The sequence below is a fragment of the Castanea sativa genome, chromosome 4 (genome assembly GCF_040712315.1).
Source record: "Castanea sativa cultivar Marrone di Chiusa Pesio chromosome 4, ASM4071231v1".
Lineage (NCBI taxonomy): Eukaryota > Viridiplantae > Streptophyta > Magnoliopsida > Fagales > Fagaceae > Castanea > Castanea sativa.
Window position 1 is genome coordinate 43544710 of NC_134016.1, and position 18414 is coordinate 43563123.

At 36.1% G+C, this 18414-nt stretch overlaps 1 protein-coding gene across 3 annotated transcripts; it reads right to left on the reverse strand.

Moving 5' to 3' along the window:
* Nucleotides 1-688: 688 nt before the first annotated feature.
* Nucleotides 689-14134, reverse strand: LOC142632314 (protein MODIFIER OF SNC1 1). 3 transcript variants are annotated; one of them, XM_075806752.1, is made up of 11 exons: nt 13845-14134; nt 9869-9944; nt 8183-8284; nt 8040-8084; nt 7502-7877; nt 5925-6006; nt 5400-5480; nt 3947-5276; nt 3589-3847; nt 989-3515; nt 689-903 (listed from the first exon to the last, which is right to left on the reverse strand). In XM_075806752.1, the coding sequence occupies exons 2-10, from the start codon at nt 9886-9888 to the stop codon at nt 1071-1073; spliced, it is 4740 nt and encodes a 1579-aa protein (XP_075662867.1). In that variant the 5' UTR covers nt 9889-9944; nt 13845-14134; the 3' UTR covers nt 689-903; nt 989-1070. The 3 variants fall into 3 exon arrangements, with proteins under 3 accessions (XP_075662867.1, XP_075662866.1, XP_075662868.1); XM_075806751.1 differs by having other exon boundaries at nt 5394-5480; nt 13845-13984; XM_075806753.1 differs by lacking the exon at nt 8040-8084 and having other exon boundaries at nt 5394-5480; nt 13845-13984.
* Nucleotides 14135-18414: the final 4280 nt, after the last annotated feature.

Below are 18414 nucleotides of genomic sequence, written 5' to 3' on the forward strand. Positions count from 1 at the left end.
GAGATTTTGGGATGTGAGATTTCTTCCATATTGTATTTTTGCAAGTTTGTATCTTCATAAAACTTTAAATTATATATATTGGGAGTATTTATTAATATTATAAATATTTCATTTATATTGAACTATTTTTAAAATGAACTTACAAACCATAAATATTATTAAGTGTTTATAAATAGTTCAAAAACACTAATTTCTATAAATTCACAAATAAAAATCATTATATCTAATTAAATGAAATAATATTATTCCAATTATAATTTAGTTATCAACTATTAGTATAGATTTATAGAGGAAGGGGGTACAAAGTTTTAGTTGTAGCGTTTACTTTTTATAGGAAAATCAATAATTTAATCAAGACTGTCAAGTAGCTTGTAAATAAAGAAAAATGCCTTGGTGGTTTGTTTGATCACTGTTGACAGTGTTATATATTTAATAATTGGTGGTTTGTTTGATCACTGTTAACAGTGTTATATATTTAATAATTGAGGAAAGAGGGATTTAATAATTGAGGAAGGAGGGATTTCAACCTTGTGCGTTTTTGTTGGAAACACTAGTCGACTACTTGGCTATTAATAGTTAATACACATGCTTTTTCAATTTCTAAAGCATTAAGCTGAACCCCACAAAGAGGGCTGGCAATCCACACACACCAACACTGGCGCCACAACACAAACCGAAAATTGCGATATACGAAGGGGAACCAGAAAACTTCACTTCTTCCTCTCTCGTGTTCCATAGTAAAGGGATAATGGTCACTAAATACAAGGCTTAAAATGACATATTGAGGGTTCCACAGCAAACACACTGTGACCAAATTACAATGCTTAGATCAGATGCATTTGCAAAAATATGAGAGGAAAACTAGCCACCTAAGATCACTTCACATCAAGTTTGCTCCAAGCCCTGCACAACATACAGCCATCAGTAGACAATTGATTAATAAACAAGTTATAACTGAAAAGATCTACTACGTAAAAATTAGTATTACCTGAAAACATGAGGGATCAATCCACTACAAATTATGGAGTTGTTTATAGTCAAACAAAAACCTGACCATGGAATTTCTACTATCACAACTCATAACCAGCATCTACTCGATCATTGCCACTTTGCCGTCCATAAAAGTTCCCCCCACCACGCCTTGAGTGACTCGGACCTCTCTCCCTGAACCTCGGACCTGCATTATGAGTTCCATCTTTAGGTCCTTCAGCATTGTTGGACTTGTTATTGTTATAGGGGCCCACTGGCTGGTACTCGTAATGTGAATTGTGCCTCTGCCTTTCCCAGTTTACAGGCTGGTTGTTATGTTTGCTATCTTGCCCAGATGAGTTCCAATCTCCACGAGATTCATTCCCTCTGCCAAAACGGTTATTGTTTTGGTTGCCACTCTTGCGGAACCCTGATGATGACCGTTGCTCATGTCTAACATCAATATTTGCAGGAGCATTTTCAACTGGGCTAACATGAACTTGATTCGGGGAGTGGGTTCGTCCCTTTAGCGAACCTACTTTTCTACCTCTTTTAGCCTCTTGATGCCCTACATTTAATGCTTCTTCTGCAGTGCTTTTTGTAGAGGGAGACTCATCATGGTGAGGCTGGGGTACAACCTCACCTGATCTCTTTTCTTGTTGTGCTGCCAGAGGTACTTCACCCTGGGGAGTAGACTCCTTTTTGTTTGTCCAAGCAACTTCACCATCTACACTTTGACCACTGTTGGTTCTGCCTCCCCGTTGATAATTAGCTGAAGACATCTGAGATTTGGGTTGCCAATGAGCAGTTGACCGGTCCCCAAGACCTCTATTTTCTTTTGAAGTAGGCAAGTCTGACTGACTCATTTCAGAGGCTGAAGAATGAGTATTTATTTTCTTGTGATCAGAATCATTATTATTCCCCATACCTTTCTGTCCCTTGAGTGGATGCCGTTTCGTTCTGCCTGTTACTCCATGATCTTTTATGACAGAAACTGCAACTGGTGGAACTGAATCAGAATTGTTGGGAATGTTCCATCCATCAGAAGCATTACTTTCTTCAGAATATTTCGGTTGCTCTTTCACTGAACTCACGTCAGGCTTCTGAGGTTGGAAATCCTCAATTGATTTTTGAACATTCCGATCAGGGTATGAAGAAGGTCCCTCCTGCATACTTTGCATGCCGACTGACTCCGTTGAACCCCGTTGCCGCCAAGACCCATGTGCTTTGCCCTGCTTATTCTGTCTACCATCCCCATTCCTGGACTCCAAGGGAAGCCCAACTTTTCCACTAGCTGAACTAGCAGGTTGACTAATTTCTGTGAATTGAGAACTAGAATCTGCCTTCCCAACAGTCTCATCTGATGTATTCTGATTGATTGCAGATGCCACTGGTTGTTGAATGCTTCCTTGCTGAGCCATTTCCTTTGCTACAGGCTTTGGTATGTATCTCTCCATTTCTGCCCTCTTTTTGGAATTGCTCTGGACTTGATGATCACTCTTGATGGATGAAATACTGGACTCAACTACATTTTTATGACTGGCTTCATCGATGTCAGCTTTATTCTGTGACCGCACTGGTGCCCAAATAGCATCGCTCTGGATTCTCTCTGCGGATCTATTAACATGTGGATTTCTTGGTGTCCTGCGAGACTGCTGAGATTTCCCCTGGCTATTCACTCTACCATGATCTTCACTGGGTAAAGATAAGCGCTGTTCTGGTAACTGATTTGCATCTTTGGAAATAGTTACCGACTCAATTGAATTAGGATCCATTTCAGACTCAGAAGCCTTTGGCCTACCACTTTCAACAGACGCATTAACAAGATTTGTTTCTTTTGATTCTGATGATTGTAAAGCCGCCATAGACGATGCCGACTCTGCTTTGTGCTTGTTCTTGACACTTCTGTTATTCTTCTTTCTCTGATGAACGGACGACTCGGCCACGGCATTTGCATTCACAGGCAAGCTTGACTCACAGCTCAAAGCACTTTCATTAGCAAGTCCCCCAACTGACACTGTGACCTTACCTGCCGCATCAGGATGACTTTTCAGTGCCTCATCATTACGGGTGGAAATTGACTTCTCATCAATTTTCTTTTCTGACAGAATATTCTGCTTTTGTTTGTAGTTCATACGCTTCGGCTTTGAGGCATTACCATCATGAACATGAGGAGCATTATTAACATGAGCTACATCAGCACAATCAGCATCACGCTGCAAGGACACAGACTGGTTTTGCACTAAAGGTTCCCTGTTAGCACTCTTAGGTTTCTCTGGAGGTAGCTCACTGGACAAAACGCAGGATTGTTCCACTCTACCGGTGCTACCCTCACTAATTTGAGGAACTACATTCAATTCTTGCTTATTCTGGATAGCACCACTTAAAGCATCTTCTGACTGTTGATTTGAACCATCCATCGATTGTTTACGCTTATTCAACTCTTCCAATTTTGCATGAGCCTTGGCCATCTGCCTTCTTGTCCGTTCTTCCTCCTCCTCCTTTAGTTGTTTGGCACGTTGCTCAAGTTCTCTCAACTTAGGACGCTGATGAAGTATACCAGTACCATAAGACACAAAAGCATAAAAGCTAGAAGGAACATAAAACAAGATATCTTACCTGTGCTTGATAATCACTTGGATCAGAAACAGGAGCAGCAGATTCTCTCTCATCCCTTGCTACAGGATATGGTCCAGACTTTGCAGAAGCCTCAAAAGAGGTATGGTGGTCATGCACATGAACGTCAGAATGTGAAGCTAATACAACGCTTGGAGAGTCTACCACTGGAAATTTTTTCTGCAACCCATCAACCTCTTGGCTATTGAGTGCTCCTCTACCACGATTACCACCTCTGCCTTGCACACCATGTGTAGATCTCCTGCGAATCTGCAAATCAGTATTTTACGAACACAGAAATAACTACTACATTGTTAGTGAAAGCCTGCAAGGTACAGAACAGGAAAAAAAGAAAAGAAACCTGGAGATGGTTGTTCCACTGACTACTGTAGATTCAAGGCTCTTATCTCCAGCAGAAAATCCCATTTCACGGGAGGCAGAATTTGTCATTCCAGTGGTGTGGGTTCTCTCAGTATATACAAAACCACTACCACCTTCATTTGTAGAATGGTTAGCCTTGGCATTCTGAACCTGAAATTTATCCTTTCGCTCCTCCAAACTGGAAACAGATGCAATATCATGCCGTCCATCAGAAGCCCGGGCTTTTGCATTTAATCCCTCAATTTTTTGAATCAGAGAGGAATCTTTTGGAACAGCTGAAACAGGACCTTGAACTTCTTGTAAACCAGGGGATGCGTGTTCCAAATGTGTCACCGAAATGTCATCCACTACCCTCATACTTCCCACACTTTCAGGAGACTTTACTTTTACACGGACAGAAGAATAAGACCGTTGGTTGTCGTAAGTCTGACTCGAAACTTCTTGACTGGTTTCTGTTCTTCTTAAAGCCATCTCCTCATCATTTCTATAATCTGACCTCCGGTCATTTTCCCATGAAGCAATTCCTGGTTGGTCCCCCTTCTCAACATATGCAGCATTTGTTGCAACCGTACCCTCCCATTTTTTCTCTTCATTCTTTCCCTCCCAACAATTCTGCGGCTTCAGAAGAACTTTGTATGGTCCTCGAGTATCATGATGATGACCAGATTCCACATGTTCTGCAGCTGATGTTTTGCCAGTAGAACCATATCCACCAGATCTTCCCTGAGAATTGCCAGGCTCAGGAACATTTTGGCTTGGGTACCTGTTATAAACATGGGGGCCAGCTGCCATTCCCATAAATGGAACATCTCGTTCATTTGAAGCGTGGTAACCCATCGGTGGACCATAATAGCCTTCATATGCAACTGGACCAGGGAAAAAGCCAGGCCTCATTGGCATACCTGGGCGAATGTAAGCATCGGGCATATGAGGTCTATACAAATCTCCATTTTTAGGATGGTGTCCTCTTGGTGCGCCTCCTGGTGGGGGACCTGGCTGTGGATTGGGAAGAGAAGTAGGTGGGATTTGAGGACGATAATAAAATGGTTCCATGGGAAAGCCACCAGGAGCAACAGGAGCTCCATATGGAGGACCTCCTGGAGGTCGGAACCAACCTGGAGGGTTAGTTACTGGAGGACCATGCCAAGCTTCAAAATGTTGAGGAGGAATACTAGGATTAGGGTATGGTTGGGGATCGCCCTGCCACCTCTCCGCACCGGTTGTGACTCCCTCATCACCGTATGCAGGGGTATCTCTTACCCAAGAATTTGCAGCACCGCTTTTCACATTTGCATTTACAGAAACATCACCTGAAATATGAAAATACCTTTTTTGAATGAGACAATGCTAAACCTTAAAACAGAAATTGGCACAAGGAACAAGAACCCAGCATCTTCATTAAAAGCATGGGAATTGACTGCATGTACACAAACCAACTATAGAAGCCCCACTCCTCTCTTTGGGAAGTGCAATTCCACCAGAAGACGAGCCTGGACGCCTGTGAGAACTATGGTCTGTAATTCACAGTTGATCAAGCAATCAAGAGAATTGCATAGAATATTCCACTAAAACAATTGAACCGCCACAATAAGCCTCTTCTTTCATAAATCAAAAAAACAGTGCAAAAGTAAAGCAAACCACGCATAACCATAATTACTAAAATTGCTCCATAAAATTTAGTTTGAAAAAATAGCAATGCAGTTAGATTCTTCATTCTTCAAAGCTTTATAAAAGAGGCAATAGGCATGACATCAGCTTCAGTCCTTCAGGTAAGTGACTATTTTTAAAGTTAAAGTATAACCAAGAAAGGAAGTACATAACAATGACAGAAAGTGGTGTAAACCATCAAATTAACCCTTAACTCTGATGATAGTAACTAATAAACATAAACATGACACTAAAAAAATATTAAGGAGGCAATTGAAGATAAACATAACCTTGTGACTCGGTATTCTTACCAGATATATCCTTCTCCGAACCAAGTGTTGGAAAATCTCCAGAAGTCAGAGAAAACGCATCCTTCTTGGGTGCTGTTACTCCCTGCAGGTATAACGGTGGATAACTAATATAGATCAGGCCATACAGCTGACACAAGAGAGAGAACAAATATAAACTGCTTCAACAAAATAAGAATAGCCAAGCGTGGGATTTCGTAGAGTTGAGTATACGGTATAAAACTCTACCCAAAAACCAATCCCAACCATTATGTGTAAGACTATAATACCACACAATTGTTACCCCTCAACCTACTGCAACTACAAGTGGCAACAAAGTAAGAGACACTGAGAGGGGAGAGATTCTACATGAACAAAGGAAAAATACATTACCGACAAAAAATAGGGATACCACACAAATTGTAATTTAATTCAAGATGTCCTTGACACTATTCCAATAAGTGTGAATCATGATATGGTTATTGATATCACTAAAACTAAAACAAAAACAAAAACAAAAACAAAAAAACGAAGGCCAAGAATACCTATTTTTGTTATAATGCGACAGTTGAGCGTGGGGGGATTTGAACCTTGGATGTCTTTGTTAGAAGCACTGGGAGAGGCTAGTTAAACTACAAGGCCCTTGGTAATGAAGACCAAGAATACATTTCCATTGAAGATTTCGGTATAATCAAGCAAGAAAAAGAAATGCTTCCAATATATTCCTCAGATTCTTCTTTGAATCCAACAAAGAGTAGTCATTGCATTAATGATATTCTAGATTTTTTTTTCCTTTTTCTGGCAAGAACAACTCACTCACCCGTATGGTATTGAACCCATGACTTATCCTCCATCCCTAATTGAGGGAGGAGATGGAATCTGGTCCAAAGACCACAACCTCGCCCCCCCCCCCCCCCCGTGCCATTTTTTAATTCCTTTTTTTTCATTTGGATTAATAATAAAAATCCGCTTAAAGAAAAGCGCAAAGTGGAGCAACCCTAGTACACAGGAAGTATAAAAAGGAAAAGCCACTTTTACTTCCTCTATAGTTTTGTCGGAATATACTAGATAATTAATAAATAGATGCGGTACATGATGCTCCAAATTACGATCAGTTGACACATTGTTTATCACTCTTAACTGCAAAATACTGTCTGGTTTTTTTTTTAATGTTTATTTTGTAGTATGCATAAAATTGAAGGCAATGAATTATTCAGTACAATATTAACTAATTACTGTAAGTACAGCAAAATGCACTGCCCACCAATCACAGAACTTTCAGTGAAACCGTGCTTCATAAAACGGCCCTAACACAAAAAAATTATTGCATTTCAGTCCTGCATATAGTTTGCTTAAACAGTTCTTTTTATAGGAATACAATAGCAGTAAATGGTGTTAAAAAAGGATTTACGTACACGTCCAGCCCACATAACATGCTAAATATAACATCCATAACATTTTTTGCACAACTTTAATGAAGAAACAATATACTGTTACTGCAGCATATCCTTCAGTAAGAAAACTGAGCAGGAAACTTCTTAATTTGTTAGTATTGTTAAAATGCAAAGAATCAAACAATGAGCTTACACTCAGAAATATACCAGTTTCTCTGCAGTCCCAGCAGCACTCCATGGCCCAGGATTTTCGGATGATTGTTCTGCAAACCGGGATAACTGTGAGCTACCAGGTCTTGTTTCTGCACTGCGAGGACGCAATGATGTTAGTGACGTCTGACTAGATGTCAATGCACCAGAAGCTGATGATGGCCTAGAGTTTTGACCCCATGCATTAGCAGTAGGTTCATGAGCTCTATCGCTACCAGCAGTTGACGGTCGTGTGCTGCTGCCACCAGATGAAGGACGGCCACTAGCATGACTTGGTGAACCAGTACTACCATCAGCTCTTGGAGACAGTGCTGAAGAACCCCACGCATTTGACGTGGAGGAAGATGATCTACTGCCCCAGCTAAGGGTGCCCCTGACAAGTGTAAACATATATACTCAAGCACTGCTTTGGCATTTATAATCAGGACATATAGTGACAGCATTATAATACTATATGGATACGCAAACAAATCATAATACTGACACACACACACACAGAGATGAGATACCCTAGACTGAGGGATGTAGTAATTACCTAGGAACAATTTCCACACTTGGGTCCAAGCCATTATTTTCTAACCTTAAAACAACAGAGAGATGATGCAAAATCTTAGGGGGGGCCAAAAACAATTCATGTCTGTAAAGTGAACCATAAAGAATTCAGCAGGAACCAAATACCTTTGACTTGGTAAGTTTATGGGTTTTGGAACCGTGACTTTCGCGACTTTCCCTAAAACAGTCATGCCACCTCTTCTGGCAGAGGCAGAAGCAGCCCCCCACCTGCATGAATTATGGCACCGTTATATGACAATGTGAGGATGTATGTCAATTACAGCATAAAAGAATCTAAGAACCAGATTAACCAACAGAATCCTCCAGCACAAACTCAAAAAGGATAATAAGAACAATTTTCACCAAAATCCTGAAGAAAAATAAACACCCGGTAAATTAACAATAAAAAAAAATAAAAAATAAAAAGTAACACGCAATAATAAAGACCGACAAGTGACAACATCATAGTTCAAATTTAAACTAAATAATCCAACGCCTTATCCTAACTGGATATTTACATGCATAATAAAGAAGGGAATGGGGATGCAGGGGAACAAAAACTAAAGCTGAAACCATTGACATGCAGTTACTGGAGATCAAAATAATAATAAAAAAAAACAAGACTAAAAAATTTAACACACAATAGCAGAAAATTCTACTAATGATATTTCTCTAATCAGGAAAAAACATAAAAATGAACAAAAATAGATCTACTGACATGAGATGGATATGCTACCACACTCTCAGTTTTCTACATCTCTTTCTAATCCCATCCCTCATGGTACTCGATTATTTTCATGTGATTAATTCCTTTTATTTTATAGGTAACAAAAAATTTTATTAAGAAAAAATAGCCAACCCAAGTACATTGGGGATGTACTGTGGGGGCAAAAATCAAGAAACAAAATTACAATGATCAAGTAGAACAGGAAGGAAAAAACAAGAAAAATGCAACAAAGCCACACTCCATACAAGGAGAGTAGTAGACTCAAACATTTGGATACCATAGGGTGACCAGAAAAATTCATAAACTCAGGAGATGTCAATGAAACTACATCAGACCATAGGGGGTGTAGATATAGTTGTGTAATTTTTTCAACTATGTCAAAATCCATAGGAAGTTGGCAAAATTTTTACTGCCTATTAATTACAGTCTCTCCTATTAGCACAACTCTAGTCAATGAATATTCACGGGATATCCCCATTTTTTTTCAGCTGACAACCCCCCATACCCATCCATGCTATATAAGTGAAATTACAGCATAAATTCCCCTCCTTTTCATTCTTTTTTGCTTTTGATGAAAGGAATTAAAGATACAGTACATTATCTATAGATTTTTTATTATGAACACATTATAAATTAATTCTCACCCCCTAAATATCTGACACTACACTCTCAATCCATCCATAAATGCTAATAGAAATGCTTAAAGTTTTGGGTTCTAAAAATATTAAAAATGCTTTACTGCTCGCTATTAGTCTACTGGTATACAAAGTCTGAGCTGTAATTTTTTCATGAACTAAGAAAATAGGTATCTTGTTCAAAATTTTCACGTCCATAACATTAAAGTGCCTCACAGAAGATGCTTCTTATGCATCACATGGGCTATAACTTAGCTCTCAGGCTTCCAAATAAAGCATGCAACCCTGAATTTGGCACCACTTGCCGTAAGTATGTGCAAATCGAGAAAAGAAGAGTGAGTGACAGTTTAGATAACTATAAAAGAGAAGCATTCAAGATTTTTAAGCGACAAGGACCATGACTACCAGGAAGATATTAGAGGGAGTTAAAGGGAAATTAAAACATTATACCTTCTCTCTCCACTCAGCATACTTGATGTTATAGTCTGACTGTCCTTGCACGATCATTCAAACAATTTGAGACAGCCTGGGAAAAGAAGGAAAAAAGCGTATTGATCAATTCAAGATGTCGTAGTAATGGATGTGAATTTCAAAACATACATAGCAATTACAATATTATGTATAAACATCTTTATCCATTCAAATATTACAAAACAATTTTTTGATAACATTCAAAAAAAATTTCTGGTAGTAACGTGTCAAGTATGGGGGCTTCAATTGATAGCCCACGGTAATGGCATCTTTCCTGGTACCTCATATCTATGGTTCAAACCTCACCTCCCCTCTCCCCCACTATCTACCAATCAAAGAAAGACAGAAGAAGTAATGTGCCCAAGTACAGGATCCACCCAAATAGCAATTTTTTTTCCTACTAGCAATAATTGTTTCTACTTGATGGCTCTGATGCACACTCGACAGTGTCCAATGTAGTTTTCACAAGCTTGTGGAACCACCTCCCAATCACGGATGTTGTTAGTTTCCACAGCTAGATGCCAACTGAGGCAGTCAATGCCGGGATTGTAGTGGCCGCCAATTTGGTGGGGGATTCCTCGGCATGTTGATATAATGGTGGCAAGGAAGAACAATGATAAAACTTTCATGGTTATTTGTGAGGGAAAGAGCTAGAGCACTTTGTGCAAATTGACAGACTTCATTGCTTGGTGCCTCTATTTATAGGCTCTAACTCTGCAAAGTGGCCTTACTTAGGGATTTAATTTACTCAAACACCACCAGTCCAGTAAAAGATCATTTCAATTGAAAATTCATACACTTGCATGATCACACCATCATTAAAAAATTTACTTGGCTTTTGTTAACAACTTAAGAAGGAATCTATTTGTTTCTACTACCAATAATTGTTTCTAACCACCCTCCCTCATTGTAAATATTGTAAAAGCTAGCTTAACCACATGTATGTGTAAAACATAAAATGCCTTTGGTCAAAACCATAGAACTAACATATATATATATATGCCAAGACCTTGTAATTCAACTGTCACTTCTTGATATTTCCAATAGACATCTAGGGTTCCTCTTACCCCTAATTATCAATACATATATGAAGTGGGGTACATCTTAGAGACAGACTTCCAATATTAGAAATTTGCAATGTCCTTTAGCCAAATTAATACATAAGCATAATCCGTTTCAGCCAATGAAAGGAGATCTCATGTTCTCATCTTCTAAAGATTTGGTCTAGGGGTATGCATGGGACGGGACAGAGGTTTTATGAATTCTTTATATGGGCGGACAACGGGCTCAATGTTTTCTTCAATTGAGGGGTTCCTAGATTTTATGGACTACCTAGGCTCTAGCTAGTTGTTTTTTTCCCCTCTTTAGGATTCTTGTATACAACCTGTGTACTAGATTGTCATTTTTTTAATAAATTTATTTACATATAAAATAAAAATTCCCATCACATCCCAACCCCTCACATGTGTAGAAACCAATCCAACCCACATGGAACAAGTTGGGTTGGGTCAGTGGATTGTGCTTACATATTCCATGGCTTATAAAAATTTATACTTTCATAAACTATTTAAGCATTTTTTTAATAAATTTTTACAATTCACATAATATGCCTAAATCATATTCCAAACTCGTCAAAACTAATTCTTAAAATATTAAAATAAATCAAACTAAAAAACTAAAATAACCGTAATCAAATGGGTTGGAAAACCTACCAACCTAAACCCAACCAAACTCAAGGCTCAAAATAAAATTCCAACCCAACCCAAGACATTGGGTTGGGCTGGGCTGGTTTTGTCAAGTTAGTGGGTTGGCCCACTTCAGCTTCATACCTTAAAGCATTGACCCATCATCAATCAGTGACTTCTATTTTGTTAGGATGCAGACACGATCAAATATCTTGTATAATTAGTGTCAAGGATAGTAACAGTAGAGACTGCAGTTGGCAGCCTAAAATGTTGAACCCCAACCATAGATCACAATGAAGATAGTAGCTAAAATTGCAATAGCGCAGCCTTTTTTTCTTTATTAGCTATAGAGCAGTTTCATTTTTGGGGGGCTTCAACTTGTACTACATCTCATGGGACTCAAATGTAAACCATATCTTTTTTTCTCTCAATTATTCTCCTAAACAGAGTATTATAAAATTGGAATCCCATGCGAACTAGATTTCTACTGTTTACCACACCTACACTTCTTTTTTGACCAAACTCCGTCCCTTCAGTAGTAATGTTCCTTCAAAATACGAAATCTTCAAACAACAACAGAAAAAATTGTAGCAAAAAAAATTTCTGCCCATACTCTTAACTACTTGTTAAACCTGATTTCCTACCATGATGCCAACAGTTACACAGTTCAATAAATTCTCTTTAGAATTCAGTTCTTTCAGCCACTGGTCCGCTTTCTTAAAGATTTCCATACTCTCTAGATGCCAGATGGCATGTTCTGCTGTGCTAAAAACAATAGACATGGTTCTAATTATCATATTATATGTCACCAAGACAACATATTTTATCCTAATATTCAAAAGAGCCAGCTACAATGGGATTCAAAAACAATCACTATCATGTGTTTAACTCGGCTAATAATTCCAATTAAATTGGGATTGCCTTTTTTAGAAAAAAAGAACATTCAATGATGAGATGTATCAAAAGTCATCTCAATTCCCAACTAATTACAAAAGCATTCCCAAAATTCCATTCAACAGATCAACTATAAGAGCGACCTACTTTCTTTTCTCAGTTCCTATGAATTATGTTCTGTTTCATTAAACCAGTTCTGCTAGGCACACGAGTACATTATCGGCTTCTCTATTCACACATCAACAACAACGCTCTGGACTCCTATTTGCCCTCTCCTTCCAACATCCTTTTTGCTCAACTCAGCTCAACAAATCATTGCCTCAACTATGCTGGGTTGGTTACAAAGCCCTTCATATCACAATTCCACTTTATACAGGAACAAAATTTCTTTTAAAAGTCCGCCCAACAAAAGCTCCTTCTTGTCTTCCCCATTTCATCTCACAATAATTGAACCTAAATCATAGCAATTATTCATACTAGTCTCTGTTTAGAGTTCCTTTTTTTCCCAGAAAGTATTACAAACAAATTTTTCAAAGAAATACCAAACAGGTGCTAAATATTATTTCTTCTTAAGGCTAAGAGAAACTTTTAAATTACAAGTATATATTGCACATTGCCTAAAAATTCTACCCTACATCCAACTTCTTCTAAATCTCTTAACAACCACATTCAACCTTGCACAACAAATCATTACTTCCTACATTTGTATTAACCACCTCTCCCAGACTCGACAGACTTAAGAGCGCCTCATGCTCTGGATACGACATTATTATAACTAGTGATCTTGAACCCACAACTCAACCTTCACCCGCCTAGGTTATATCCATTGAAACAAAGTAACATCTGAGCTACACCTTATTGGGTTCCTACAATTATATCACAAAGCTTCCTATATAACTATGGGATTATTAAGAGACATTCATCGAAACCCATTTTACAGTATTGATCACTATAACCATCCTTTCAATTTAATAACAATAATTTCAAATAATATTGATCCACAAAGCGCAAACCCACATAAACAGAAACATGTAAACCAATAACGAATAATGAAACAACACCAAAAACAATTCAATTCCAAAGCAAATACAAACCATTTCAAATATAACATACAAAATTTAAAAAACCAAAAAAAAAAACCCAAATGCTCCGTTTGGTTGCCGAGAAACCACAAGGAAAAAATAAATAAATAAATAAACAAGCATTTGGCACATAGTTTATCTTGGCCTCTAATTCCATTTATCAATTTTTTTTTTCCTTTTGCGCTATTTCAAATTTTTTATATCTTCCGCTTCGATTTCTTGTGCGAACGAAATAGCATCGAAAACTTGAAAAATAACAATAATAAAATAGTTTCTGAGGAAATTTAGACTTGCCTGAGAAAGCTAGGTTCAGAAAGGATTCGTGGAAACCCTAGAGAGAGAAAGAGAAACGAAAAAAATCCGAGAGAGTATGAAACACAGAGAGAGAAAGAGAGAAAAGTGATGAGAAATCGGAACCTACGCGAGGGTATGAAGATCGCGATGAAAGTTCCGAGAGAGAGAGAGAGAGATCTGAGAGAGTTGAGAGAGAAGGATTTGAGTGCGGTGAGGGTTTTTTTTTTCAGATCGGAGAAGAAGAAGAAGAAGAAGAAGAGGAGAGAGAGAGACAGAGCTGAGGAGTTAAGAGGATTTTTGGAGTTGGCCTTGTGAAGATTATTAATATGCACACACAACCTTTTTTTATCTTTTCTCACACCCAAATTGAAATTACACATTAATATACATGTAGAATTGTAGTTGTAGATTAATTATTATTATTATTAGTTTTTTTATTTTATTTTAGTTTTTGGGGGATTTCTACCTTTTGTCCACAACCAAAAAAAAAAAAAACAAAATTTGTGATTTTCGTTTTATAAAGATAAAGTTTTTTTTTTTTTTTTGGGAATGGCGTTGTGGGTAATCTATATATAGAAAAGAAAGATGTTACACCAACCATTGTTCAAAAAAAAAGTATAAGACCTCCTTTGGAGTATGAGGTAAATCTAGGAGTCTTAATTTGGGTTCGTATTGTACCAAGGTAGGGGTATTTGATTAAATATCTTAACTCAAATCCGACTTATTTAATAATCATGTCATGGCTCTTCAACCTTAACTCGACTGTTAATGAAGTCGGTTGACATGACCCAACCCACTTGACACGCTTAATAAACAAGTTATATTGGATTGACACAAATGTAATACAACTCATTTCAACCCACTTAATATTAAATACAACATTTGTATAGAAACAAGTTTTTTACATCCTAAAAGTAATGCGTTCACTTTCAGTCTTCAACCCACGTTCAAAATAACATAGTTCAAAAAAATATAACATCCATTTAGAAATAAGTTTTTACATTCTAAAAGAAGTGCATATACTTCAACCTAAATTCAAAATAACATGGTTCAACAAAAATATAACATACATCGAATTCATCAAGTGCTAATTATCAATATTAAAAGAGTTGGTGCAAACAATAGACTATTATGACTAAGGTTTTTAAATTTTCTATTTACAATTATATCACTTGTAAGTTTTTGTAATTATTCACTTTTTTTTTTAAGTTTAAAATAAAAGTTAGATATAAAAGGTATTTGACAAATCTAAAATAAAATGAATATTTATTTGTTACAAGTTTTAGGGCTTAAGTACAAATTTTACTCTCTCTCTCTCTCTTTATATATATATATATATATATATATATATAAGTTGAAAGTTTTAGGATTAAGCAAATAAACTGTAAAAATTTTAATGTAAAACTTATGTACAATTAGTTTAGGTTCTAAAAAAAATGGATTATAATTAACTTAATTGAAAAAGTCATTTGTTGTCGAATAAAATATACGGTGGTTTGATTCTCACCTATACCAAAAATTCAATTAGTGTCTTGCTTTAATAATAAAAATAACCATTAGGAGCGGTGCCATTAGAGTCTAAGGTAAATCTAGAGGTCCCAAATTGCAAAAAATAGTTTCAAATTTTAGGGCTTAAGTAAAATTTTTAGTAGGGGGTGAAGCTTGTGTCCAATGCCTTTTGCACTAGACATGATACGATTCCGGATACATGTCCAGTTTTGGACATGTATTTACATCTTAGCTTGTCCATTGCAAAAAAGTACTGGACCGGATACAAGCTGTATCAACAAACAACAATTGAAAGTTTTAGGGTTAAGCAAATATATTGTAAAAATTTTAAGATAAAACTTATGTACAATTAGTTTAGGTTCTAAAAAATATATAAATTCCAACCAGCTCAAAAAAAGTCGTTTGTCATCAAATAAAAAAATGGAAGTTGATCAGTGTCTATACCAAAAATCTAATAAATGTCTTAATCTGATAATAAAAAATAATCATTTAGATGTCATAGGTTGAAATTATCACTAAAAAAAGGTTTTCAATTAAATTCAATAATATGATTATATTGATCAATGCATATACATGGTTTAATTTAATCACAAACCTAACATAAAAACATTTTTAACAACTCTATCTAAATTTTTTATGGGGTGTTTTAAAAAAAAAAAAAAATTATGGGGTAAAATATTTTTTAAGTTTTTAAATTAAATTCAACCGTATGTCACCACCGTATACTCTTGGTGCGATAGTCACTCCATAGGTATAAATGCTTGTGAAGTATGGAGGGTAAGGGCCGGGATTCAAGTCTCCAAGAAGGAGCTTTACATACATTTACACTTAGATTTGGCTAAAATAAAAATTCTATTTTATATAAAATAAAATAAAAAACTGTATGCCCATTCAATCGATAGAATATACAAGCAATGTTTTTTTTTTCAAATATATATAATAAACTTAATTAAAAAGTACCAAGACAACTGTACATATATTAATTTTCAAAGTATGTTTAGCATTGTTCGGAAGTACGAGTCACTGCTGCACTGCCGCAATGGCAAAGTTGCAATATAAAAAATAACAAGAGAGAGAGAGATGTGTATGAATGATACAGTAGTTGTACTTGTCATGGTCCTATTGGAGGATAAAATATCTCTTTCTACGGCAAATCACGGCTTTCAAATTTTCAATGAAACGAATTAAATAACAACGACTTATAGAGAAATGATCTAGTTTATTATGGTATAATATTTATATAACAACGACTTATCTAATCTAATAATATATTTTTTTTTTTAGTTTTGAGTAAACTCTAATGGTATAATTCTTTCAGCAAAAAAAAAAAAAAAAAAGGTATAATTCTGTTTTACTATTATTTTCATCTAGATGGGCTGGCTTGGCTCAATAGTAAAATGACAAGTCCACTGGGAAATAAAAAACATATGGTCATTTTTGTCACTCACTGAAAAAAATTGGTCATTTTTTAGTATTTATTCCAAGGCAATCGATAAGAATATATTTTTGTGGATACTAGTTACCTCAACTGACAAAGTTTATTATTATTAAATAAAAAATATGAGGCTCGATCTCCATTTTCACCAAAAACTAAATGATGTCTTAATTTTATGACAAAGAGCAATCGTCAAAAATAAATATAATGACTGGTGGAGCATAAAATAGAACATTAAATATAAAATTTTTATTTCAAGGAAAATGTTAACAAGCACTGTTAAGGTGCAAAAAAGACCAAAAAAAAAATGTTAGGAGAAAGTCAAAAAAGACATCAAGTAGTATTTATAAAGCTGTAAAAAAGACAAAAAAATATCAAAATTTTTTAAAAAAAGTTGTTAATTAACTAGCGATACTCGTTAACATAACCCTTAATTCAAAGCATTGCATACCAACCAAACCATTATAAAAAAAATAGAGATAGGATAACATTGTCATTGTAATTTAAGGACAAATAGAATGTTAAAATAAACAAATATGTGGAAGGGTAAAACTGTAAATTGGTATTTATTGATTAAAATAGGTGATTTCACTTATCAGATATTGAACCCCATTCACGATGATATCCCTTATCCTTTAAGGATTAATGAGTTATAAACAAGTGCGCAGGTGTTGCAAGTCAAAAAGTGAGTAACAAAGTCCTAGACCACATGTCCAAGACCTGTTGGTTCAATTGGGGTTTTCTTCCCCAGAAGTAAGGTCCAGGTTAGATCTATCATTTCTAACTTTTAATCTAACAAACAAACAAAAAAGTCCTACACTACAAAGTACAAAAACCATTGCAGCAAAATACAATACAAGTGCCCATTAGAATCTGTCCTTTCTATTCTGTTCACTGATATTTGAAACGGAGGGAGACAAATCATAAAAGAGAAGGATGAAAGAACAGTAGAAGAGAAAAGTGATTGAAATATACAAAGAAGAGCTAATTTTGTTTTACACAGTTTGACACACCCTCAAAAATCAACTAAATGATTTTTAAGTTAGATATCGTAATTTCAATTGCTTTTTAGAGCGTGTATAAAACAAAAGATGTAATAAACGTTGCTCTAAAAAACCAAAAGATTGTGGCCACACTCTATTACACTCTCCTCCGGTCTCTTTTCATCCACTCTTATTGCTAAAGGTTGCAATTTGTTTATGTGGTCAGATTTTGCAAGGTCTCACCATTATCCCCAATGAATTGGATTCTTTTTTTTTCCTCTCTCTCTCTCTCTCTAAGAAAAAGGCATATTGATAACTTTCAAACTGTAGTTCAGCTTGAGTTATTGAAAAATAACTCTATTGATTCTTTCTAATTGAACAATATAAAAGCTTAAAATGCAACTCCATTTTGAGCTGCATTTTAAGCTTTTGTATTGTTCCATCTTTTATATTATAGTTTAAAATCAAGATATTAATATGAGAAGTAAGACCATGTTAACAAAACAATTTTAAATAATATAGGATTATGCAAACTGCAAGGACCAATCCAAACTAATTGTTCTAAGTTGGACCAATCGCCTCCAGTGGTGTGTTAGGAACTTATGGATAAAACTCACCTTGAAAAATTGACTTGCAAGGGGAG

Coding starts and splice junctions, on each gene's coding strand:
- LOC142632314 (XM_075806751.1), bottom strand. CDS start 9,888: ATGCTGAGTGGAGAGAGAAG. Junction 8,085..8,182: donor ATAAACTTACCAAGTCAAAG/GTATTTGGTTCC, acceptor TGTTGTTTTAAG/GTTAGAAAATAATGGCTTGG. Junction 3,848..3,946: donor AGTGGAACAACCATCTCCAG/GTTTCTTTTCTT, acceptor GCAGATTCGCAG/GAGATCTACACATGGTGTGC.